The sequence below is a fragment of the Lepisosteus platostomus genome, chromosome 10 (assembly GCF_059453375.1).
Source record: "Lepisosteus platostomus isolate fLepPlt1 chromosome 10, fLepPlt1.hap1, whole genome shotgun sequence".
Classification (NCBI taxonomy): domain Eukaryota; kingdom Metazoa; phylum Chordata; class Actinopteri; order Semionotiformes; family Lepisosteidae; genus Lepisosteus; species Lepisosteus platostomus.
This window is the reverse complement of record NC_142620.1, coordinates 17,361,919-17,388,127: the sequence shown is the minus strand read 5'-3', so window position 1 is coordinate 17,388,127 and position 26,209 is coordinate 17,361,919. Positions and strand designations below refer to the sequence as shown.

General features: G+C 37.4%; 1 protein-coding gene across 5 annotated transcripts in view; it reads left to right on the top strand.

Annotated features, from left to right (window-relative positions):
• The first annotated feature begins 1,226 nt into the window (after nucleotides 1–1,226).
• Nucleotides 1,227–26,209, top strand: part of LOC148653465 (pleckstrin homology domain-containing family G member 3) — a 109,773-nt gene continuing 84,790 nt past the window's right edge. For 2 of the 5 annotated variants that reach the window (XM_088648500.1, XM_088648498.1), the window contains exons 1-3: nucleotides 1,227–1,669; nucleotides 13,670–13,737; nucleotides 21,515–21,583. In XM_088648500.1, coding sequence (XP_088504626.1) covers nucleotides 21,535–21,583 — 49 coding nt within the window. In that variant the 5' untranslated portion in view covers nucleotides 1,227–1,669; nucleotides 13,670–13,737; nucleotides 21,515–21,534. Of the gene's footprint in view, nucleotides 1,670–13,669; nucleotides 13,738–19,923; nucleotides 20,066–21,514; nucleotides 21,584–26,209 lie in introns of those variants that run through there. The other 3 variants (XM_088648499.1, XM_088648497.1, XM_088648501.1) reach the window with 2 other exon arrangements.

Sequence of the window (26,209 nt, the reverse complement as noted above, 5' to 3'; positions counted from 1 at the left end):
GTGCCTTTCTTACAGTACAGTGTCCCCATCACTATACTGGGGCATTAGGACCCACACAGACTGCGGGGTGAGTGCCCCCTGTTGATCCCACTAACACCTCTTCTGGCAACAGCCTTTCCCAGGAGGTCTCCCATCCTGCTAGTGGCCAGGCTCACACCTCCTGAGCTTCTGTGGGTTGCTAGTTGTGAGTTGCAGGGTGATATAGCTATATCAGTTGCTTGTCTGCATAGTTTCATTATACTGTTTTGGCAGACAGCCCCTCTGATTGAAGAGGACAAGAAGGCCATCTTAAATCACCCCATTCATATCACAAGCTGTTATGACCACAGAGATCCTTGACAAGTTCGTGTGTCTGAATAAAAAGTACTATTAACCCAAACAATGAAAATTATAGATAACACACAAGAACATTGTGATTCAAAGCATCACTTAACCCTTCCACGTTTCATTGATGTGACCACCCTCTAAGAAAAACACACAGTTTCCTCGTCCTTGCTGATGAGAAGCAGAACTATGACACAAATCTGCCACTGCCATGCTTCACAGGAGGGAAGGTTTTGACTGAGTGAGGCATCAAATGTACAGCTTTGCATTTAGACCAAATAGTTCAAATTTTAACTCAGTGCTTGGGTGTTTTCATGCAAACCCCATGCAGGATTTGAGATGTTTATTTTCAGTTCCAGTCAAGACCCATAATGGTGTTATTTGGGATATTTTTGACCCATAGACACTTTCTTCTATTTCAGTCACCAAACCCTGTAACGTTCACTTTTGGACTTATAGAATAGCATGTCTCATCAGTTTGTACCATCAGGAAGCTGGTAAAACAGATTCATTTGGCAATGTCTGAGTGGCTTCCTCATCTTAATGTTTGATATCTTAATATTTGACATATTAAGGGGCTTTTAAATGTTATTAGGCCCTTGTATTATTTTATTAGCAATTATTAAATAGATAATTAACTTTCTATTTACTTCTTTCTGTCTTGAATGTGTGAAGTAGGTTGTGTATGTAACAAATACTATTTGTTAGGTATAACAAAGCTAGGTTTTCTTGTGTTTCAGACTGTATTGACAGTCATACTCCTGTTCTCTAAAATGTCGAAACTGTTTGCACAATACGTTAGGTACGCACGTAGCCACACAGTAATCAGACGTACCTGCCCATCCCCTTTTAAAAAATGCGCTGAAATGCTTCAGTACCAACATCACCAATAGCCAGACTTCCTGACTGACGTAATCTGAGATTTGAAACTGCTGCGAGTTTAAGTCGGTGGAAAATATATACAATTTTAAATAATTGGGATGGAAAATGGTTAACTCCACAGGATTGGTCAGATGTTTAATTTGTTTTGTGTTTGAATTGTGTGCTGATCCCTTAACGTTGATTGAAAAAAAACTAGAAAACTTTCTTTTTTTTTTGCCGAATTTCCTGCGCAGCCGCAGATAAGGTAGTGCCTTCTCATGCTTCAGACTGAAGGTTTAGTGTGGTTATTTTCTGCACACAGGCGGACTTGCCTTTGCTGGATTTGATGGTAGTGCGGGGAATTGTTTTCTGAGGACTTTAGCGGTTTTTGAATGACTTTGAATCAGCGCATAACTTCAAATGCTTCATCTTCTCAATTCTTTCTGCGAAAATAAGAAAGATTCATAATATCCTTTAGAGTCTGGTAAGTAATGAACAGATTCCGCGTAACTGTGTTCTTGTAGCGCAATTTCGACCTGAAAAAAATAATTTAATAATATCAAGTACACACACCTGAGCACTTTTATGTTGACGTCCATACTTGTTTGCAAGGTGGAAACAACGAAATAACGCTATGGTTCTGAGCTTTGAATTTCGGTTTTGAACTTGTGATTTTCTGTCATTGAAAAAAACTAAAAAAGAAGCACTATTTGCACTGGATACATTGTATATCATTACTAAACAATGAGCACTCAAATATATTACTGACCTGTCTTGTATTTAGGTGTGAAAAGGTGTAGGTGCAGATTTGAGCGTATAGTACAAAGAAGAGTTAGGTGGTTTATGTTTTGATACACTACAGTGAGTGCATCTAAAGTTTCAAAGTCATATTTATTTAACAGAAGGAAATAAAAGTATAACTGCGCTGACAGGAACGTTTGCAGATTTTTATTGCTTTGAAGTAATCCAATCTGCGAACGTAAACAGTCTGAAGAGTTTCTTTAAAAACATCTGTTTGCAAAACAAATTTGGGCACTTACGTGTGATAAGCTAGTGGCAGCTAAAAATCCAACTAAACTGTAACAAATCTGTTTCCTGTGTTAATACGCAGTGTCCAAATAAAGACCAGATGAAAAGGATAGTTTTTGTACGCAAGAGCAGTGTAACTAACAAAACATATATATTGTGTCGCGCAGTTAAAACAGTTTTTTATTTGCCTGAGAGAGGTTGATTTCAAGGGAAGGCAGGTTCCTTGAGCCCAGAAAAGAAAGAAATACTCCCGTAATAACCGCAAAGAGTAAGCCACAATGATATTTTTAAACTACACAATTATACACTGAAGTATGTTGAGGTCTACAATAAAATTGGTTGATGAAGTCTTTGTTTATGCTGAGCGCACGATCAATATTGAGCTGTCAGTATTGCTTTCACCGGAATGGAGTTTGAGGGAGTGGAGAAGGCAGTTCATCATTTTTTTTCTGTTATTTGGATCTATTAAATTAAAACTGTGAAAATTAAAGACAGAAGTGTCCGTTCTTGAAAGTTTATTAGAGGACTTTGGAAACTCTTTGCAAATAAGCAGCTTACAGGGTAGGCACGAGGCGTCTCGAACTCCATGTGCTAATACTGTATACTGTATCGTACCACTTGTCTGTGATTGTCAGAGCAGACCTAAAACTTCTCCATAAGCCTAATGCGTACTTCTAGGACCAAAATCGTTTGTTCACTCGTGAGACAACAGGGCGTAATAGAGAACTTAAGTTTCCAGAAATTCCATTCTTTTATCCATCAGTTGACGGATAAGGCTTTTTAAAGACGTTTACACAGTATTGTATATCCACCTATCCGCATGTACCTTACTGTTACAGTCTTTGTGAATATATTTGATTTTGTTATTGTAGTTCACTTTTATTATCAGATAAGAGATCTGGAGGGAGGAATACATCTTAAGAACAGAGATGTGCAGCAGTAGTACTTTGTAACAAAACTGTTTTGTGGAAAACCAATAATGTGAGATTAATACAGTGGACGCTTTATCTCCTGTATTCCCCATGAAAACCAATGTGAATTGAAGAATACAGAATCCTGAGAGGCCATAGCCTTTCTGTCCATAAGAACCATGATCTAATTTGTGTAATGCTGTGGATTAATATAATACTAGAATAATTGTTATGTTTATGTTTGAGATGGTTCTGGGATTTGTTTCTGCCTTTGGGTGCTTTCTGTGTGGAGTTTACATGTTCTCTCTGTAGTCACATAGCCTTTTGCCAGGCACATTTGTTTTCTTCCACAGTTGAAAGGCATGTTGTTTAGGTTAAGTCTCTTTAAATTACCCCCATATACGTGAGTGTATATGCCCTGGAATAAACCAGCATGTTGTCCAGGAGGTATCCTCCTGTGCTTGTGTTGTCTGCTGGGTTAGGCTCCAACTCAACATGACATTATTGGACATGGTTTGACAGTTCATGGAAATAGAAAAAAACTGCAGCAAAGCGTAGTGTAAATTGTCTGTTCTAAATCCAGACATTCTTCTTTCATGGGCCGGATGCATACATCTCACATTTCCAGTAACAAACAAAAGAAGAATTGCATTGGTGATGATAATTTGCAGACTTCACTTTATACAGAAGGCATTATTTGGTGTTCACAGGCAGTTTATCTGGATATCCAATGTGTTACTACAAGCTCTCACATGATTATGCATGAACCAAATTAAAGTGGTTATAGAAACATGCTGAGTGGCTTTCAAAATGGTGTGTTGCTTCAAGACATCAAGCATCTCTAACTAAATATGTTATGGAAAGTGACACTGAACACGGAGCAACTCCCAGGAGGAACGTCTCATTATGTTTGTTACACCTGTCATGATTCTCTTCACAGGAATTATTAGTGCACTCATCTAGGTGTAATATAACAGAAGGAAGTGATGGGCCAGAGAATGCCTGGCTGAATTGTCTGTTGCCTGTCATTCCGGCTGAGCTCTCATTTACCTTAACTGAGGCTTTTAATTGTGCTCATGTTTTGCACACATAGATGTTTTGAGTTGTTAAAGAGTTACAGAGAGCAGGGGAATTTTCACTACATTGCTAACGTGGAGGAATTGGTCACTCCTGAGGCCATTTTCTATGTGTATAATAGTAACCTTGAGAGAGTAAGAGATTTACATCACTGCAGTTTGCACTGTTCATATCCCTGTAGTGTGCCAGAGTGGTAGAAGGTGACTATAGAAGAACAGGCTAGACCAGTTATATTCTCTCCCGATCCTAGAGGGACCCAGCCCAGAGTGGAATGAACACCATAATAATGATAATAATTCCTTACACTTATATAGCACAATTCTGGACACTCCACTCAAAGCACTTTACAGGTAATGGGGACTCCCCTCCACCACCACCAATGTGCAGCATCCAGTTGGTATGATTCTTTGATTGGTAAGGGCGAATGGGAAATTTGGCCAGGACACCAGGGTTACACCCCTACATAAGATACAGTGGCCGTGCTGGACCAGGAGTGAATATCGGTGATCCTTAGACTTTTCATTTGTAAGAACTATATGGCAACACCTATGAGTATGCAACTACATTGACTGCTGAATTCCTTTGCTGCCATTGCAAAGTGTGTGTGCATTTACAAAGCCCTCCTTTCTGTTTTGGAAACAAGTTCTTTTTTTCTAGGAGATTGATGAGGTTCTAGGATAACAGGTTTCACACAGCTCTGCAGTGAGTACCTAGTAATTAGCATATTTTAATGGGGGCAAATCCAAATTAAAAGCAATGCCTCAACAATCTACACAGATTATCTGGTTGTTTTCCCATACATACTAGGAAGGGATGCCCAGCTGATTGTTTTCTTTTCAGGGATAGGAAGAAGGGTGGTTCTTTTCCTGCACATGTTTGGATCTTTGGCTGAGGATAGGAAAAAAAATCTGTTCTCCTGCCACTGCCTGTCATGTAAATATGATACTGTCTTTGTTTGAACCTATATCTTCTCTCTCTTTTTTGTGTGAACATTGACAAAAATATGCTGTTTATACATCAGGAGCTACAGTAACTACATGAGTGAATCCATAATCTCAGTGCTTTCTGTGAATTCCACAAAGTGTTCCTTCTGAGAGCAAGCCTAATTAAAACTAATGGGTGAATCATTATTTCAAAATGCAATTTATAACCTATGCCAAATGTGAAACCGAAGCTGTAATGACCATGTTTCTTTTAAGTATAGAAAACCCATGTGAATGCCCTCATTAAACCCATTCTTAAAAATGGATCTTCATTTTGTGCCCTACTCTGGAACTCTAATATTTTCTGCTTGACTCTTCCCTTACATCCTTCAGAGTGACCTTAAAGAACTAGCTGTGCTTGTCAGACCAGTTGCCTCCTTAAGATGCTGATTCTCATTCTTGGTCTTGTAGGATTTCTGTGTCTTCTTGGTTATGTTCCAGTTCAGTTGTCGATTGCTGAGTAAAATTATCTGTAATTAAACATCTTGATTGATTGAAACTTTTTCTTCCCAGTATTTTGCATACTGCCTTTGGTTTCAGAAATGCTCTTCAACTATTTTTGTTGTAAAGAGTATATAAACAGAACTCCAGTCTGTCCCCAGCTTGAATATGAAGTAGCTGCTTCCTTATTTCTTTTGAAACAACAGGTCAATTAGTAATGTCTAGAATGAGATGGTATTACACTTCCACTAAAGGAGTAATTGTTACATTCCACACCCCTCGATGAGAGTAGGTGTGAAATCCAATTGTTACATTACACACCCTTTCTGACTTTCTAAGAGTTGGAAAAAGTTTTTAACTCAGTTAGAATGAAAACTAAAAGACAGAGTTCTTCATACAAGAATTGGGATTCGTCTTTTTGGAGCACAAATGATAAGAGGTTCTTGTGATCAGTTGTCCATGTTATATGCTAATACTGTAGTTTTATGATCCAAGAATCTCAACAAGCTTTTCATAAAAATTAAAGTGAATCTGCTTTAACAAGATTGTATGGGAGTTTGTTCCTGGCCATTGTTACTCTTGATTTATTGGAGTAATACGTCCCTTTAGTCTTAAATGCTCCTGCTTTTGATTTCTGCTTTTGTGAAATTGTGTGCTTAGGTCACAGAACTGTCATATCATTACAATGTGTTTTTATTATTTTAAACAGTTTCTTCACCCATGAGGTCACTTTCCAGGTTAGGCTATTATAAGAATACCAAGGTATTCAAGGGATTCTTGAATTAAATTCTTAGATTTTTCTCACAAAATAAGAAATGCAAAGCATGGGTACAAATTTAAAAGACATAGATGAAAATGTCACAGGGGCTGCCAAGTTCTTTAACAGTAACAGTATCTCTGGATTCCTCATGTCCCTTAACATGTACACTCTCTTCAATACCTAATCTACCTTAAATTTCTCTAATAGTCAGCAAGTTGTAAAGCTTGGATCTGTTGATAAAGTAATGAGTGATTAGAGGATTTTAATGAGACACTGGTGCCTGCCTTAGAGGAAGGAGTACATTTTTATATCTTCGAATTTACTGACTACCACACTCAAATGACGTGAGGTGACTTTAACATTAATCAACCTACTAATAACTATGTACTGTAACTGGGAGCAGGTAAGATATTACGTGTTTGACAAAAAAGACATCATTCTTCCAAAGATAATGGCAGTATCTCTTTTGGTGGGATAAAACCATCAGGCTGACAAAGACCTTTTTTATTAGCTTTGTTTGGAAAAGATTTCACAATTTGGGAAAAAACTTCCCCTCTGGTTTGGACTTTGAACAAGTTCTCTTTTTCACAGGATCAACCTACCTTGTTTTGGAGAAAAAAAAATATTTGCTTAAAAACGTCAGGAATGCATTGTGATAATATGCCAGTCCTGTGACCTAAGCGCAGCAAAATTTTCCAACCTGACTGATATACAAAAATACCAGCAGTTTTTTTGTTTCCATTTTCAAATCATGAGAACTGATCTCTTTGAGAAGATAGAGGGAGAAATGGAATGGAAAAAGGTCAGAGATGCTTAAAACTTTATATAGTTGTAGGAATTTTCCCATAAACAATTAAGAGGATCAGAATGGCATCATCTGACTCCAAGCTTTGTGAAGTTTTGAAATAGTAAAAATAATTATTCTCCCACATCTGTGTTCCATGCACCCTACAAAGAGCATACCATATTGTATTTAGTTTTAGACTGATGTGCAATCTGTTTTTGATCCACAGATAATTTCATTGACTCTAGACTTAAGACTGAAATAGAAATTTCAGCATACACAGTAAGCTGAACAAGTGAAAAAAAATATATAAAGGTAGAGGTCTCAAACTTGGTGCCTGGAGATACTAGTCATGTCTATTCTGAGTTTTGTTTTGCCTCTCTGTTACTTATCTGAGCTATACCCGGTTATTAACCTGCCATACTTTAATGCTTATAACCAAATTCTAAGGTGGTTTATAGGTTAGCACACCTCCACATTAAGTAAATATGTTGAGTAAACAATTACAAACGATCTAAGGAAGATTCTATATATGTAAAAAAATAAGTTAGTTGACTACTTGAGTTGGAATACAGTTTGAGTCTCTGGGTTGAGGTTTCTTTTCCAGGCTTCAAAACTTAGTTTGCCAATCGTCTCCCCACTCCAGAAATAATGCTGTTAATGCACTAATGTCTAAGACGCACCCAGTTCCTCTTTCAGAAGCAAATGAGTGAGCTGCTAATGTGTGATTCTCTGTCGTGTGTTACGCACTTGGGTACTACAGCTTTCTTCATATCCTGATTCATATCAGATAAGTTCTTCGTGGGTGTGAAATCTCTCTGGGGTAGTACTCCATGTGCAGAACACTCCCTTTGGCTTTCTCTTTGACGCTGAAGATAATAAAAAGTAGGTCTTATTAATTGGAGCCGTGGTACCTCAGATGCCAAGGGTGTCTAGCTCCAAACCGGAAGGTCCCGGGTTCAGTCCCAGGTACCTCTAATTCCTTCCAGACGGCTCCCAGGTTCACCCAGCCTGCTTTCCAATTTAGGATTGAGGGTGTTAATCCTTCCAGGGATAATAGGCCAGCCGGAGCGTGATGCTGACCACATCACCTCCACTTCCAGTGTCGGATTGGTCAAGAAAAATGGTGGCCCTTGCCCCCCATTCCCCCATGGGCCTTTATGGCCTAAAAAGGGACCTACCCTCGCAGGTAATATTAATTAAAGTAATATTTTTGTAGTCCATTCATCATCCATATCTGTTATATAGTGTGGAAGATTGTGGTGGACTAGCACCAGAGACATAGGGTGCAAGACATGACTATACTCCAGACAGAATCCAGTCACTGCAGGGTGCATGTACATGCAGAGAGGAAATATTAAGAGGTTAATGCCTTAGTGTTATCAAGCATTTTAATATCTAGAAATACTTCTACTGATGTTTCAGTCATTTTAGTTTGGTTTACTAGGAAATTACTAAAAATAATTAGGGCGTTTATGTCTTGATGTTATTTTCAATTAAAACCGATTTTCCTATTGTGTTAATTATTAATTCTCTAATTTGGTATAATTATACTAAGCTTCCAGAACACTAATAATAATTGAATAAGTATGAATGCAAAAGCCAAGTAATGGCAATAAAAAATGAATAAATCTTGATTAAAATATCTCTGTCCATCCAATGTCACCAAGAGGAAACAACTGGCACTTTCTTTGCTTGAATTTCTTCATAGCTGAGATGAATTTCTGCATTTATACTTTAAAATTTAAATGTGAGTTTCACACACATTCATGCTTGACAGCAGTTCAGGAATGCCTGGTGCTAGCCTCTGTTGCTCACTGAAGTGCACATTTTGAACTCATGGACTTTTGAACAAATATCGGGGTTTAAGCATACGAAAAGAATATTTTTGTATGTGTACAGTAGATGTGTGGTTGACTAATCAAGACATTGAAGTCCAAACAGGTGCAGGTGCTTCAAGCGTATTAATAGCATGATTTCAAAATCCACAAACTGTGTTAAAAGTGTTTTTTCAGTATTTTCAAAGCTGCTGGGTACCAGATTCCTGCTTATTTTGCTGTTCTGCAGATCTGATTCCATTAGAATTAGATTGTTGGAGGAACTATAATATATCAGTGGGAATCTATATTCCAGAGGCTTTGCTTCAATAGAACAAAAACAACTGTAGTTCCTGAGAGTTTTGCTTGTGGCCTATGTTAGGGTTAAAGGGAATACTGTCGCAGTGTCTGTATATATTTATTATTTTATATGTTTTTAATGTTTCTTTCTCTTAGGTTTGTTAATTCTTCATGTATATTAATAATATTGTTTATTATTTTTAAATACATATTTAACATATTTATATCTGACAAAGAGTTAGCCCCATTACATGTTGCTTTGTTTTACACTTAAGAATGGACACAGCTGTGAGAAACTATTAAGGATGAGCTTTTGCTCTATTCATGGAGTTTGTTTCAGACCTTGAGTCTACCACTTTAACTGCTCATTGTGTTTCTGTGGGCTAGGGATCTGAGTGAGGCAGCAAGTTGGTGCCACCATAATGATGGTTACAGAGCAGTAAAACCTACAGTAATTATGTTAATGAAAGGGAGTCACAAAACACATGCTGCAAGCCACATAGCGGTCTTTCCTGAATGCTAGTTTCAAATTCCAGTGCAGACGTTCTTAATGTGTGAAAAGGAACTTTAAAATGCTCTGTCACGCACGGTGTGTCATGCATATGGGTAGCGTTCTGCATGGCAGGCAGCTCTTACAGATATCATTCTGGGCATGTGCAGAGCATGGGGCAGGAAGGAATTGGCTTTCTTGATGATCCAGGAAAAGGTTATCCTGAAGTGCAATGAAACTTTATGCTCATGTGGGATGAATAAACTTCAAACATTAATAACTCAGTCTAAGTTGTTTAACTTGCCTTATAAGGAATTTTTCTCTCCGTGTCACTTCAATATTTAGAGAGAGAAATACATTAATCTGTTTACACAGAGATCAAAGTGTAAAATTATACTGTTTTTGTAAGTATTAATGAGTATATCAAGAGATCAAAGAGTAGGGTTCCATTTTTGTAAGTCCTATGTAAACATCCATATAGCCAATGTTTTGTATTATTTCTGTACTTCAGAAAAAAAACACTGCTGGACAGAGACTTGTGAAGTGTATTTCTATTGATTTCAAAATCGGTCTACATTTGGAATTTTACAGCTATTTGACTTTTAAATTATCAATATAATTTGAAGCCTGCATTCCCTACAGGTGTGCATGTAATATTTTACCACTTAATAAGTACTCTGTGTTTGATTTGTAAATCTACTGTACACACATACAGTAACTTAAACCCAAGAGTGGTAGATACAACAGACTGAATAGCGAAAACTGCTTGGAATTGCATTTCTGGTGGTTTGTGTGAAAAGAATTCTAAATGTGTTGGTACATAAAAGCCGTCTATAATCTCATTGCATTTTAAGTTCACCAGTATTTGCCAGAAATGTTAGAAAATTATCAGTTTCCTCAGGAGATGTTTGTGTTTGAAGCCAGCTGTTTGTAATCTAAACAAGATGTCGCATATCACTCTAGCTACTGCAGCAAAAGACTCAACTGGTTTGCTCCAGGATTTTCTGTGCTTAATTGCCTAGCTACTTGCTCTTTATCTTATCTATTAAACTCTTTTAGCCAATATGGTAGGAACAGATGAAAAGATTAATGCTGCAGATGATCTAATGGCTTATTGTCCTTGTCTGCCAAGAATATGTTCTTTTTGTTTTCCAGGCCCGTTTTATGATAATGGCCTTCAAAATGAATCAATTTCTGTTATCCTAACTGGCAAGAGAACAACGTATTTACCAGCATAAGTGTTTTGAGAGACGGTGTCTACGTCTCAAGGCTTTAAGGTTTATATTAAGATTGCTGTTCTGGAAATATGTTTGTTCAAACGGTTGGATATTGAGAATTGATTGAAGGTACATATGAAGGTTACATGTTGATCCATTGCTTTGAAGGTCCTCCCAGGGCTGTTTGTGCACACTTTCAATGAAATGTGTGGTTGAATCGAAAGATCTTTCATCTCTCACATCAAACAAAATGTTAAACTCAAAATAACTGAGGGAAGAACTGAGATAAAAGAGCTACGTTTGTTTTTAACAGTGGAGGGTGATGTGAAAAGGGTAAGAGCTAAGCATTTGGTGCCAGCCCTGTTTTATGTAATTTATATATTATATACCTTCTCGTCAAAATTTGCTTCATGCTCCTTGAGGGTAGTGCTTAAAATGTCCGTTTTATTTAGCCGATTGTAAGGAAGGAATTGTTTACTTATGAGCTTCTATTTGTGTGGTAGAGGAACATGCAGTGGCACACAATAGTATGTTTATCTTAATAAGGCTCTTTGGGTGTGCAGACATGAAAGATTGCTTATCAGAATGGCACACTCCTTGACTGATGATGAAAGCTATAAACTTGATTTAAACCGAAAAAAATAGATGAATTAATAGTTTTGTGTTTGATTTTTGTTTTGTAGTGTCAGCCTTTAGTCAGTATGTTTTCCATATTTTTCCTCCGAGCAGCTTTTGATGGACTGTGCCAGCTTACAGTGCTTTTTGATGATGGAACACTATAAAAGCCATTATCAGAGAAAGAGTTATGATGTTTTTGCAGCCTGAAAGTCCTGAGAACTCGATGAAGCCATCCCAACAGGCTTCTCAAAAACAACACTTGCTGGCTCGCAAACCAGAGAGGCTACCATCCAGAAATGAGCTCATAGGAATTGCTTTTCTTTCTTCATGACTCGTAAGCCATATTTATTTAGAGGTGTTGCCATAATGCGTTATGCAATACAGTATACATAAACTTCATTCCACTGTTTTTTTGTGATTTCTTGCTTATATTGACTCGTAGTTGTTTTTTTACCCTATCTAGCTTTTCAACATTCAGCATCAGCATCATCGCTTGGACAGAAAATCACTAGCCCAGGTTTCTCTTCTGTTTTTTTTTTTCCCTAAGTGAATGGAGTTCTCCTGTGAATTCTGTCACAGGGAAACCACAGGAAGCTAGACATGGGAAATTAGGGGATTATTTAAAAATGATGAGGGATCATACGTAGGAGGGGAGAAGGAAGGTGGGGGAGGAAAATAAAATGCAATTACAACCGACAAAAAATGACCTTTTGTCTCTTGTTTTTTTAGCACAAACATTAGCATGCTGCTCTTTTTAGATTTACCACTTGCAATGAGTTCCACAGGGCCTGCAGGCTCTCTTGGGTCTTGGTGGGTTAGGTTTGTGGGAGGGCTTGCTTCCTTTGTAGCAGGATGGTGGTGGGACAGAGCGGCTGACTGCAATCTCTAGGCCTATTTTTAGCTAATTCTCAACACTTCTGAGTTTACCTTCTGTCCTGAGAGTTGGCTAATTTGCCAGATTACTCCACAGATAACTCCACAGCCTGTTTCTAAGAGATGATTGCTCTCTTTATGTATAGGCCAAGCCAACAAGACTAATCTGCTGAAGCCCACCCAGATTTTAGTTATGAGCTGGCAGAGTTGATATAAAGAACCACAGTTACTGTAGAGGAACAAAGCTATCATTGCCAATGCATTGTGTATAGTACAGTGCATCTTCTTAAACACCTTACAGAATGGCAGGTCAAAACGGGACTAGAACAGCCGCTGAAAAACCTGTTTGTTTTCTAGCTCTTGGTTTCTAGCATGGCATCTCTATTATATGTGTGATGTGCTGGCAGCAGTTGAGTTACTATCTTGTAGCCTTGTTGGATCTCGGAAGCTATGCCAGGCCGGGCCTGGTCAGTTTTGCAATATCACAAACCCAGTGAAAATCGAGTTGCTGCTCCAAGGGGTGGTGGTGGACCAGTAGGTGTCACACTGTCCCTCTTAACCAGAATTTCTAATATCAAGGAGATGCCGTTCTTTGAGTGGGACATTAAATTGAGCTGCTGATTATTTGGTTCTTAAAAATCCCATTTTTGAAAGAGTTGGGATGTTAACCCCAGTGTCCTGGGTAAATTCCACTCTTGGTCCAGGCTGTCCCCACTAATGTTCCCCCTTAATTTAACTGCTGCAGCAGATTCTCACTTCTTGCTGGTACATACAGTAATTAATAGCTGCCGCATGTCACCTGGGTGGGTGCTAGGTGGTTATATGCAAGAAGATTTAAGATATTTTAGGATGAGAAGTGCTATATAAAATACAAGTAATTATTTTATGCTTGTGTTGGATGGTTTCCCCATCATTTTTTTTTATTTTAACCCTTAACAGAACTCAGATTTAATTTAAGGGCAGTCTATGTTGAGCTCCTAGAATTTCTAATTGCCTACTCATTTGCAGGAAGTAAGACTTGCATTTTCTTTTAAATTTTTTAGTAATTTGTGACATGAAGGGTCTGTTGTTGTACACATAGCATTGCTTCTGACAGTACCTCTTTAGAAATTAAAACTATTTTTTTAAAACAAACTCCCCTTCTTTTTTGTTCATATCAGCTCTGCCTTGACACATTTTTTCAGCACAGCAACACACATTCCGTGGTCCCTCCACTGAGACCCTCCTGCCTGAGGATTATAAAGAAAACCAGGTATTGCTAGGTGCTTTCTTATTTACCTGTGTTGCTTAGTTTAGACTTTTCTCATGTTTAACTTCAAAATGTTTTGAATGTATGAAAGTGACAGCCCCCCCCCCCCTCCACCCCCATTTTCTCTTAATCGGAGTTGGAAGAATTTCCCATGGTGATTTGTCATTTCCTTCCTTCCAGATGTAAACAATTTTACTGTCTGTGACTCCCTATGGCCTTATATAGAACTAGAGAAGTTTATCTGAAACCCTCCAAGAAAGATTTAAGCTTCACTCACACTTTTTTTGGGTTCTTTTGTTTCTTTTACAAAGCTGAGATCTTGATAGCCTTCAACTAACAGTCAGAAGACAGCTGCCAAACATGCCAAGTCCAAAAACTCTCGTTTAAAGAGATGAAAATGTGTTTATGTAAAAAATGTAAAGGTCAGGACTTTTAAGGGGTCGGCATAACATTAAACTCTCTTAAGGTATTTATTTCAGAAGTGTGGATTGTGGTTGATTATTGGAATTGTACTGAAATTAGTTGGATTAAAAAAGGATTTTTTGACACAGGATTAGTTCAGTATTTTCTAGTTGTTAGGCATTGTACATTGCCTGTTTTCCTTTGTGTTTGTTTCTGGAAGTTTTAAATTCCATAATGGAGCAGAGACAGAATTCTGTGTAGAGAATCGTAGTGAAGCACTTCAAGCAAACTTTTTTGTTGACTAAGGATTTTGTGCTGATACTCGCATATCTCAGCATTACTACTGCCTTGTTGTTTGTAACTACTGTGAGAGCCTGTTTTGTGGAAACAGAGATTAAAGACAGATTATCATTATCTTAAAAAAAGTTGGAGTGTTTGGTTGTCATTTCTTAGTAATTTTGTAGAAACAATTTCTGCGGCATCTGTCTCCAATTGGTAAACAAGCTTCAACTACCCCAAAGGGAGTTCAAATTTGGGACAAGACACTTGTGAAATACAGAATTTTAAATGTGTGAGCCCGTGTGTGCATGCAGTCAGGTGCTTTTGTACTGACTCGTTGTGATATTAAGACTTCTGAAAAGTGTGTTTCTTTTATTTTTGATTATTCATTGTTTTCCATCTGCACATTGCAGAGCTATTTTTCAGATTTATTTTCTGTAATTGTAAGATCTGTTTTTAGGTAGTGAGCCAGCATGTGCTGCTTGTACTGTTGTTATAGCTCACCAGCTTTTGGAGATTCACAGAATAGTGCAATATATGGTTTACAGCCAGCTGGAAACTAGCATGTCTTGGGTTATTTACTTTCTCTGAGGATCATCTGTTTCTGGAATAAGTGTACAGTGGGAATTCAGGCAAACTCAGCCCTTAGTAAACGTAGTACTATGTTATCAGTAAAGTTTATGTAATTAAAGCCAGATGGCTGTGGAAAAAAATAGTGTGGAACTTTTGTAAAATGACACCTTTTTTGATATGGGTCAGTCTGACCAATTTAATTTGAAAACAAACTTTTTAAATCGCGCACTTGTGCTTTCAATAAAGCCTGAAAATTAATTCAAAAATTCAATTTGAAATGAAATAAGTTTTTTTCAAGACTGGTGACTTATAGAGCCCAGACTTTATTTGCAGATTTGTGTCTTTTAAATGTATTGTCAGACTGTGCACTTCTTCTTGTGCAAGTATTTTTTTTTTAAGTTTGTTGCAACCAATGGCCATTTCTGAGTTTCAGTTGTCCTTGTACACTTTGTTTGGTGTCTCCAGAATCTCTGTGATTTGGTGATCTAGAGAATACTAACAAAATATTCAGTTATTTCTTACATATGTTGTGTTTTGAATTCTTGACAGCCAGGATAATTCTTCATTTGAAATGTTTTTAAGGACTTGCAGAAGATAAAATAAGTAAGTAATTATTTTTCAAAATAGAATAGGAATATCTAATTAAACTAGAGAATTAGGGCGTGTCTTGCTTACAGTTCACTGAGTCAGTGGTCATTGCTGTTCTGGTCAAGGGAAGTGAGAATATTTTGGCGCTATCCATACCCTCCTCCCCCGCAACTTTACTTTTCATTGTCAGTCCGGGGGAACTGGCACTTGGTCTTCCGAAAAAGGTAAACATCACCCCTGACTTGCACTGAACCCTGTGTGGGGTCTACTGCTGTGGGCGGCCTGCTGGACATTGTTCATTGTCTGTGTTGTATTGTGAGGGAGAGCATTACTAAATGCTGAATCTCAGCTTTGATAAATGGGGGCTTTGTGTTTCAACTGTGTGCCAGTCATGTGACCTGTGGATGGACACCCTTGGCTTGTTTGTTTATTGTGGTCATCCGGGGATGTCACTTAACCCTCCGCCTTCCTTCTGTGGAACGTGAGAGAGCTGTGGAATCAGGCTGCAGACTAGATCTGAATAAACCGCGTTGCTTTTTGCTGTTATGGAGCAAAGCCGAACTTCGGCCATTCCGTTGCATTAGCAAGGTTTACACTTGGCATTTATTGCTACAAGTGCTCGAAGGAGGATTACTTCATTGCCGTGAGGCTGACACATATTATGTACATACTGCATTCAATATTTACAGTATGTGTTTTGTCAGTCAGCTGAATCACTGATGGCTGAGTGGAAAAATCTGTGAATCTGCTCCTTTTCCCACTTAAATATTGAATTGCTGTGAAATTCTTAGAGGTTTCTGATACAAACCAGAGGGCAGAAGTGGAAGTGTGACAGTGTACACTTTGAAAATGCAGTAACATGGCACAAAACTCTAATGCATATTTTAAAGTTTCAAGAAACAACAAGCTATTGCAAATAAAATCAATGCGCAGTATAAAACATTTCTATTAAATAGTATAATTTGTCTTATAAAAGTATGGAGGCATTTGATATGGCCAGCAGCCATATCACCCTGCAACTCACAACTGGCAACCCACTGATGCCTAAGCACGTGTGAGCCTGGTCAGTACCTGGATGGGAGACCTCCTGGGAAAAACTAAGGTTGCTGCTGGAAGAGGTGTTAGTGGGGCCAGCAGGGGGCGCTCACCCTGCGGTCCATGTGGGTCCTAATGCCCCAGTATAGTGATGGGGACACTATACTGTAAACAGGCGCCGTCCTTCGGATGAGCCGTAAAACCGAGGTTTTTTCTCTGTGGCCATTAAAAAATCACGGTGTCCTGGCCAAATTTCCAATTGGCCCTTACCAATCATGGCCTCCTAATAATCCCCCTCTATGAATTGGCTACATTACTCTGCTCTCCTCCTCACTGATAGCTGATGTGTGGTGAGTGATCACACATTGGTGCACATTGGTGGTGGTGGAGGGGAATCCCCATTACCTGTAAAGCGCTTTGAGTGGAGTGTCCAGAAAAAGTGCTATATACTGTAAGTGTAAGCTATTATTATTATTATTATTATTATTATTATTTGTCATGTTGAAATAAAAGGCAGTTACTTAAAAGCTTTCATTTTAAATCTGGGAATTGTGGGTGTCTGAAGCAAACTGCCGAGCTATATTGTTGAACCTGATATCATATGCTCCCTTAAAGAAATGACTGGAAAATTAGTAACCAGATGGGATAGATGGGTTGAATGTCCTCTTATCAGTTTCTTTATGTTCTTAAGTCTAAATAAAAAATTGGTTTGGCAATTAACAACAACAGTACGTACCAGTATTTCCATATTTAAAGTACCTTTAGACCAGGAATCTACAATTAATCATTAATCTAGGTTCCATAATTTTGCCACTTTTTGAGGTTGAAAATGTTGCCAATCATTTTAACTGAAGCTCCCCCAGTATTTGTCGTTTTGGCATAGTACTGAAGTGCCAGTACAGTGCAGTGTCTTAGCATAATCATTTGAATAATACTTAATCCCAAAGGAATTTGACTCTTCTGACCTCATTGAGAAAAAAGTCTCCAGATGTCCAAAGACATTATTTCATGTAGCATTGAGCATGGTGAAGCTGGAGTCCTTTCAGATTGTGTTTTAAAACTACGGCTCTGCTATGGAGCTTGATTGGGGTATTGCACTTTCTTTTCATCATATGAGCAGCAGAGAATGGCAAAAACGTCAGACAGTAAAGGTCTATTTAATTGTGTTTCGTTGTCTTTAACAAGCAAACTCTTAAACTCCTGTACTCTGCAATAGAAAAAAAAAGTGCTACAGAAAAAAACTTCATAATGTGACATAGTTAACAGAGTATTTAAATGGTGAGGCAGTTTGAAATAGAACAATAGGCAAGAGTGAAATTATTTCTTCAGTTTGGAAAAGAATGTGCATTTATTGGGAAAATGTGTGGAACTGATTGTATAGCACATGATGCCAAAACTTTGTGTTAATCTCAGATCATATATGTGTTGTGTCAGTGAATGAGCCCCGAGCACACTGTCGTAGCTCAATTGGGTGTTTAATTCCCATTGCACAGTGCAGCTTTGTGGCTATTGTCGGAATGCAGGGAACAGTTTCACAGACCTCTTCGATATCAGCTGGAAGCCCATATGTTAGCAAGAGACTGGCACGAGCTAGCACGGAATACTGAACAGCATTGTTCCTGGGAATGGCAAGAATTTCCCTTTCGAACTGATAAGATTCCAGACCAGCCGAGATTCTAGATGTGTAATTGATCCATTTATTCCGATCTAGTATAGTGATTACCGTCCTGTCTTTTTCAGTCAACAGCATAAAAAAAATTATTTGCTTAAGGCAGAGCCGGAAGTGAAAATAAATAACATTGCCTTCATACTGCATATTAATTACCATCATCATTAACACTTAATTTTCTTTACTGAGACCTGGTCCTAAGCATGAAATTGTTTCTTGAGCTGTGATTTGCAGGCTGAAGCATAAATTCAGTGAGTTTTGTTTTTTGATGTTTGCTATAAAATACCCTTGTAGTGTAATGTCCTTCTTAAGGAGTTATGGATATTTTCTTCTTGTCCGTTACAGATCATTTGAGGCATTACTGTCTGGTTTTGACATTTACTGGGAAATGCAAAATGTCATCAGATTTTAATTTAGGCAAGGTTTTAGTTTATAGGATTCATGTGAACACAAGGATCAGCTTCTTTTGACGTTCTGTGCTATCTGTGATAATGTATGGCATTTACTAACTCAGGACGATTGGTCTTCAGAGATTTGCCATCCAGATTGGTTACTTGATCAAATGTTTTTATGCTGTAATATGTTATGGATTCCCACAGCTGTTATAGCCCCACATAGTCTTCTCCTTAGATTTAGTGCTGTACAGTATGTGTTTATTTGTTCAAAATTTCACCTTTGTCACACTTGTGCGGTTCATACACATCTTCTTTTGAAAGGTCTGGGGTAGGAATACCAAAATATTAGAAACGGAGAATCATACCAGTGTTGATCTGAGATAAATACAATCTAAATTAGCCTCTTTTTGCCTCAGTCTCCCTTTAAACCTTTAATTATTGTGGTAACACACTGGAAGATACTGTAGTTCCAGTGTAATTATACATGAATTTGGACATGGTGTACTTTTGAGTTCCGCCTTTTCCTAAAGAACAGTTATAGTTTCTGATGAATATCGCTATTATTGTTACTAAAGTTTTATATGACTACAGTTCTTTCATAATTTTGATGCTATGTGAGGTTCCTCTACCTGACTTCCTGATTAGTGACTTAAAGGTCTTTGTTTAAATAACCTTATCTAGATAAAAAAGCACATAAAAACCATTTAGCTGTGGGAACGAAAAAGAAGTGAAGTCCCAGGTTTGTTTTTTAACTGTATAAGTGAAATGTTCTGTCCTTGTAACTGCCTGGCTCATAACCAGCAAATTACAGATTGATGTCCAACTAATTCATTTGAGAATAGGAACTTTTCTAACTGTGAGTTCAGTGTGAGTTTAGTGGGGGGATTTGCTTACGTAGATTCCTGGCCCCTGCTCTTCTAATTGCAGCCATAAAATAAAAGGTGGCTGAGGAAATTAGGAGGAGAGGAAGCAGGTTCAGCATTAGTTCCTAACCCTGGTCTCTCTGAGGCTATCCAAGGGAAATAAAATGAAAGAAAAACAAACGGAGCTGCACAAGCCAAGAGCACGTGGAAAATCGGATTCTCTCGGAATGAGATCTCTGTGAGAGATTGGGGACGGTGCTTCTCAGGGTGCTGCCCAGATGAAGGCCTGACGTCACCAGTGGTGTTGTCCACCCTGAGAGACTGGACAGACTGCCAAACATCTTGCCTAGACAGATCAATGAGAAGTAAAAGAAATGGAAGAAATATTTGGTTGGATTGGTTGTTTCAGCATAACCTGGAGCAGTTGACAGTATTTAATTACATGACCTCTGAGTGGGAGCAGATATCTGAACCAAAAGGATTGTGGTGTGTGATTGGGGAAATAACAGATTAACTCTTAAATACAGGTATGTTTTAGAAATTATGTAGTTTTTAGTGAATGCCTGTGCTGTACAAATGAAAGCTCCTAATTTATGGTCACATTAAGTGGAAAAGCTATATTTTATTTTGTTCTATTTCTGGTTTATTAAAAAAAATTAATTCATATATAATACTTTTATATATCCCTGATATGTCCTGATATTTTTATATGTCTCTGATAGGGTTCTGTGTTCTCATTAGGAATTTTTAAATTTATATCTACCCCAGCCTTATCTCTGAAATTCCTATGTCTGAATAGAGTCTGAGCTTTATGTCAGGTTTTTTTATTGCAGCTGACTATATGCTGATTCACTGCATGGTGAGCACTTAAAAATCATAATCAATGTTTCATTGCAGAGAACACAAAAAATTGCTCCATGGTCATTACTTGAATTCTTGAATGTTGATACTAATTGCCTGCTACATGGTGAGGTTTATGGTACACAGTATACAGTTATCGCATTACTGATAAAAGGAGATCCAGACAAATAACCAAAAATTTAAATCGGGAAGGTCATTATATTGTTTTTTATTTGTGAAAGTGATTTGTTTTTTTGTCACATGTCTGGAAACATTTAAGTGTTATCTGGGGTGGTGATGGGAATACTCAACCCAGGTTTCTAGTTCTTTACCATGAGATAGGGGGTTCAGTGAGATCTTGACATGTCCTATGAGTTTAGAAATTCTTTCAGTACCTCTTTTGAAAAGTGTGCAATGGAGAAAGAAGAAACCGTTTTTCTTCATCTGATTGATTACTTATGACTGCTTCCTGCTTCTGTTCTCTTCCCATTTGTTTCCATGGTCTTGCTGTTGTGTGGTATATGTACAAGATTGTGTGCAAGGGCTGAAAACCAAACCTGGATGAGCCATGTGTTCATTTCACCCCCTTTGCAATGCTGGAATGTATTGAAGAGCAACACTCTATAGAAATGTAAATTAATCAGTTTAAAATCCAGAGGCTATCACTATATGGCTTCTTTTATACAGTCCATAAACATTTTTTCATGGTAAATTGGCATAGAAGGTCTGACAAAAACAGGAGTTTTTTTATAGATTAAGAAATAATCATTTCTTAAACAGCTTTTTATTGTTTAATTTTTTGTTGAATCCCTTCCATTTATATAAGAATGACTGGCAGCCCAAACACAAATGTTCAAGTGCTTTTTAAGTGACAGCGGCTTATAAAATACATTTCTAGTTTTATAAAATGTTAAAAAAAGGCTTTGCATTTCCCAGTCTTACTATACAGTATGTGAAAAAAGAGTTGCTCTCTTAATGTTTGATAACTGGACAGTTAAGATGATGTCTGAGTGGTTACATTTAAGGAAGATCTGATGGATCATTTGGCCTGAAGCCACAATGTGAGGTAGTGAGATGATGATATTGACAGTGTTTAATCTCTTACTAAGTTCACTTTCATCTCTTTGATTTTGCAGTCCCTGAGGCCCCCAGTGCCATGCCTGAAGGCTCCCTTAGTGCTCCATATGAAATTCCAATGGGTGAAGGTAGGAAACCCTTATTCATTTTTCAGAAAAACAAGGAAATTATTAAACTTCTTGATCCTTCTTCAAATGCTAACAGATTTGTTTTATCTTGGGGAAAGAACACAATGAGATCTGAGCAGTTTGCAACTAACTTATCACCACGAGTAAATGAGCTATATGCAATCTACGTCTTGCATGAATAAGGAACTTTTTTCATCCAGATGTGAATGTGCCAGATACCTGGTACTGTACACTACAGTCGAATTGCTTTGTGTATACTCATGCTACGAACAAAATGGAGCAGTGGGTGCTTCTTGTTGGAATTAGTGGATTTTCAGATTTTTTATTTCACTAATAGCAAGTGTGATGTGATTTATTATTGCTGCATGAAGCTGATAGATCTGAAAATTAAGACATTTCTGTGAAGACTATGGCTGCTTCCATGCTAAAGTCGGACTTTTTCACCACTTGTTAAATTTTACATTTAGCAAGAATGGTGGTCAATGTTTTTGTTAGTTACAGATGTTTAGGAGTTCATGAGCTTTGAGTGCTGCTGTTAGAAATGTTTTTTCAGATCAAGATCTGTTTCCCATTTACAGCTAACATGTAGTAATGCTTAAGGAGCACCTGAATGGACTGTTTCGTGCTGGTGATTAATGAATCTGCAACTGACAGCTGATGTTTAGTACCAGACATCTTACCAGGAAAGGTTGTGTTTTGTATTTGTGCTGAAGAGGAGAGGCTAGCATCATTAGAATTTCAGCTTGTGATTTTTAATGTACAGTATATCAATGCAGGCAGTTTTTTTTTGTTCATCCATAAAAATGATGAATACAGGGGGCTGAAAAGATGAAAACGTAAGGCAGCCGGCCCTGCATAATCACATCATACCTCATCGAAGAAACTTTTTCTGGTGCCTGTCTTTCCTGGCTGCAGTCCTCTGGGTTTATACAGCTGCAACCTTTTCAAGGAGAAATGCAGACAAGTGGTGGAATGTTTTCTTTTAATAGAATTAAGTATGATCAAACTGAAATGGTTGGCTAGTCCAGCTGGTAAAGAGTAGAAGGGACTACAGGTTTTGTAGGTAGTGAATAGGATTTTTTTCTTCAAAAGGAAGAAAAATAACTGATATTTAATAAAATCTTGAAACACGGTATTACAAACGCTCTTTATCCTTTTAATGTAGTTTTTGTGCTTTTCCTCACTGACAAATGGACTTGGCAGTTTTTACCCTCCCTCTGGTTCAGGAATTCCCTGTCAATGGCTCTTTCATTTGTCTGCCCCTTCGGCTGCCACCTCCACTGTGAAACAGCTGGCTCTGAGCTTTTTGCTCCATTAGAGGGAGCTGGGTGGGCTCCATTATGTGTTAGAGCTCCTCAAATGTATTAAAAGCTTCATAGATTTCAGACTTTTCCTCTTCCCTTTGCTAAGCTTATAACTGTACCCTCTAAAGTCTGATAGAGGGGTCTCACCTGCAGTGAATGGAGTGCTAAACTAACTCAACAGCTCAGTTTGTTAAATGACTTAAAGAGATTAACTAAAGTGGCCTTGGTCAGCCTGTGGAGACATTAAGAGAAAGAATAGCCAGTTTAGTCCCTTTGAGGGCTTCAGAAGTTCTTGGTAACAAACTGCTGCAGCCCTGAAACTGAAGGACTGCATTAACTGAAAGAGATGCACTGCGGTGTTTAAGGTTTAGTAAACAAAGCTTCATTACAGCTGCATTCCCGTGAAAATTCTCATGAAGGGTCAAAATATTGGCAAATATTGAATTTTTCTGGTTGCCATCTGAGCAGTGCTTCTGAAAAGTTCAGAAAACAGAAAAGCTGTATTAGATATAAATTTGGAGATCAAAAATTACAAAAGTAATGTACAGAAACTATTAAGATGCAAATTTGTGTGGGAGTCGTCATTATTCCAAGCACTTTTCAAGCAAAATTTTCATTTTGAAGTTATTTGTTGGGTAAACAAAGTAGTGTAATTTTAAACACATTTATGTTTTCTCAAAATGTTGTTGTTTTACAAAATCAAGAAGTGATAGGAGATCATAACAATAAAAAGATCTGTGATTTAAATTTTGTGTTTAATATGAGCCATGATGGCAATTATAATTATAGGTAAAAAGCACAAAGTCCCTTACAACACAAACTCAGCCTTTGATAATGTAAATCATGCCTCGTGTGAATTCCCTTTAGAAAAAAAAAAAACAGGTATGATTTAATTTTGAGGACTGTCTAGAATGTCCAGTGAAAGCTATGTAATTGGATTATGTATAGATACATCTTGGTAAACCAGTTTAACAAGAACTCAGTCTGCAGTCTTTGTCTTGCAAAATGTCCCTTTTAAAGGAAGAATCTTCCATCTTGTTCTGGATTTAGAGTATCTCTAACAATATTAATTTGGTAACAAAAGTAATTTTTAATATTTTAATATATTAACAATCTAAAATATCTGCTAGTCTATATCTGTCAATTTAAAAGAGACTTCTTTTTCAACATTCAGTGCATTGTCACTCCCATGATCTGCCTATGGGAGGATAATAACATGCTTTGTAATACAAAGGCTTACTTTCAAAACAGCTGCTTTTTTTGGCATGATTTTTCAGAGTTTGGCTTTATACAGCAGCTGTGGCAGGTATAGCTTTGCAGTAGCTGAAATTGAGAACCAACTTACCCCTCCTTGAAAATCTGCTTGTCTGTTCAGGTTCTGGTGAGCAGGGGTGTGGACTGTCATGACAACAAAGTACCAGATCAAAAAGGGCCCTGTGCTCATGCATGTTTTGTCTCAGTTGGTGCTATTCTGGCTGTTTTACATGGGCCCTCTCTCACTATATTTACATGCAGAAACTTTGAGAGGGGGTAGTAGTCTGAATGAAAGACTTAAGGAAGTACTGCTTTTAAAATCTGATGCTTATTATGGTAATTTCTGTCTTTCTAAAATGTACTGTACATATTGTAAAGGGAAAAGCTGACATTGAGATCATCAGTGTGTATCAAAGAGGAATATTTGTTTTTGGGTCATCCTAAACCTTGCATTTGTACAAAAGTACAGAAAATCAAATTAAAGTCATCCAGTACCCTATTTATTCACTGGAAATTTCTCCTGGAAAATGTATGATTTTACTTGCCAAACTCCAAATGTTTGTTTTTTACGTCGGTGCCGTTAAGCACAGGCAGTATCTTGAAATACTTTTTTGGATGTCTGAGAAGGGAATGCTGAGGGAAAAACTGTTAACAATTTAAGGAGCTTTAGTGTCAAGATGGTATTTGGCCACATCAGAAGCATTCAGCTGAGAAATATAAGCTCACTTGATTGATGAGGAATGGAGAAGCGTATTTTTTTTCCTAAAAATGCTTGGCTACAGTCCGTGAATGAAGGAATTAATTCTGGCTGTTGTTTTGTGAGAAATGCAGTCTGGTTAAAGTCTCCAATTACAAAGGTTAAGAGTTATAATAAAAAAGAAATATGACAATGTAAGCCTGCCAATAAAAATATAAATATTTTTAAATAAACAACAAACATAATATACAAATTGTAATTGGTGTTAATTACAGTATATTGAATCTCACAGTGCAGTTCCTGATTCAAGAGCTTTCCTTGGTATCGGAAAGACATCTGAAAGCATCTTGTGGTCTCGTTTTTGCAGGCAAAACTCAAAATTCAACCACAGCACTGGCTGTGTACTGGTCATTACATATAACGTCATAAAGTGAGGTATCGCACATTTAAGAGGATTAATTAATTTAATCTGCATTAATGACTTTCCATATACCTGAGAGAAACTTCTAAAAGCCAAACAGTAATAACAGAATGGGCTATATTAAATGTAAGAACAAAGAGATCTTAATATACTTCTGTAATTTGGCTTCCATGTCATTAAAGCTTAACCAATGCTTTTTTAAGTATTGATAAGATTTTCCAAAAACTGAACAATCAATCAAGCTTGAAACAATATAGAACTGTGGATGGATTGTAATGTAACATGGCTTGCACAGTATATGACTAAAGTTAAAAAAGTAGATTAGGCTTCCAGTAACTCAGTAGTAATAACTTTTTCATTCAACTTTGAGCATCATTAGAAGATAGCAGGGAAGCTCTTTGCTCAGCCAAAAAGTCTCTGGTCTTAAACACACAGTTTGAATCTGTAGTAATAATTAGTGATCAGAATAATACAATATGTCAGAAAGAGCATTGCCTCAGAAGTTTAACATTTGCTTTACTTGGAGAGTTAAAATTGAGCCATTTTAAGCAAGAATGTACAGTAGAGCCTGTGTTCAACAGTGGTTTCAAAAAAATAAAAATTATTTCTGGTGCTTAAAAAGTCAACATGTGGCCTCTCATACAAATGACTGCAAAGCAAAACTTTACCGTACTTAATCAATTTTATATTCCGTTCACTTCGAAAATCTGTTTACTTTTTAATGTTTTCCATGTTTACTTGGTCAAATGGTGAATTTAATTTGGAATTTCCAAATTGAATGAGTTGTATAGTTTAGGTAGAAATTGTACTAGGGTAAATGAGCAGTGTATTTATTATATTTCTTTCTAAGATGACAGAATGCTGTAAAAATAAGATTTCTGAATACTAAACAGAAAAGATGCATCATCCATTTTAGAAATGTCAAACAGACCTGCCTTGATGAATATCTC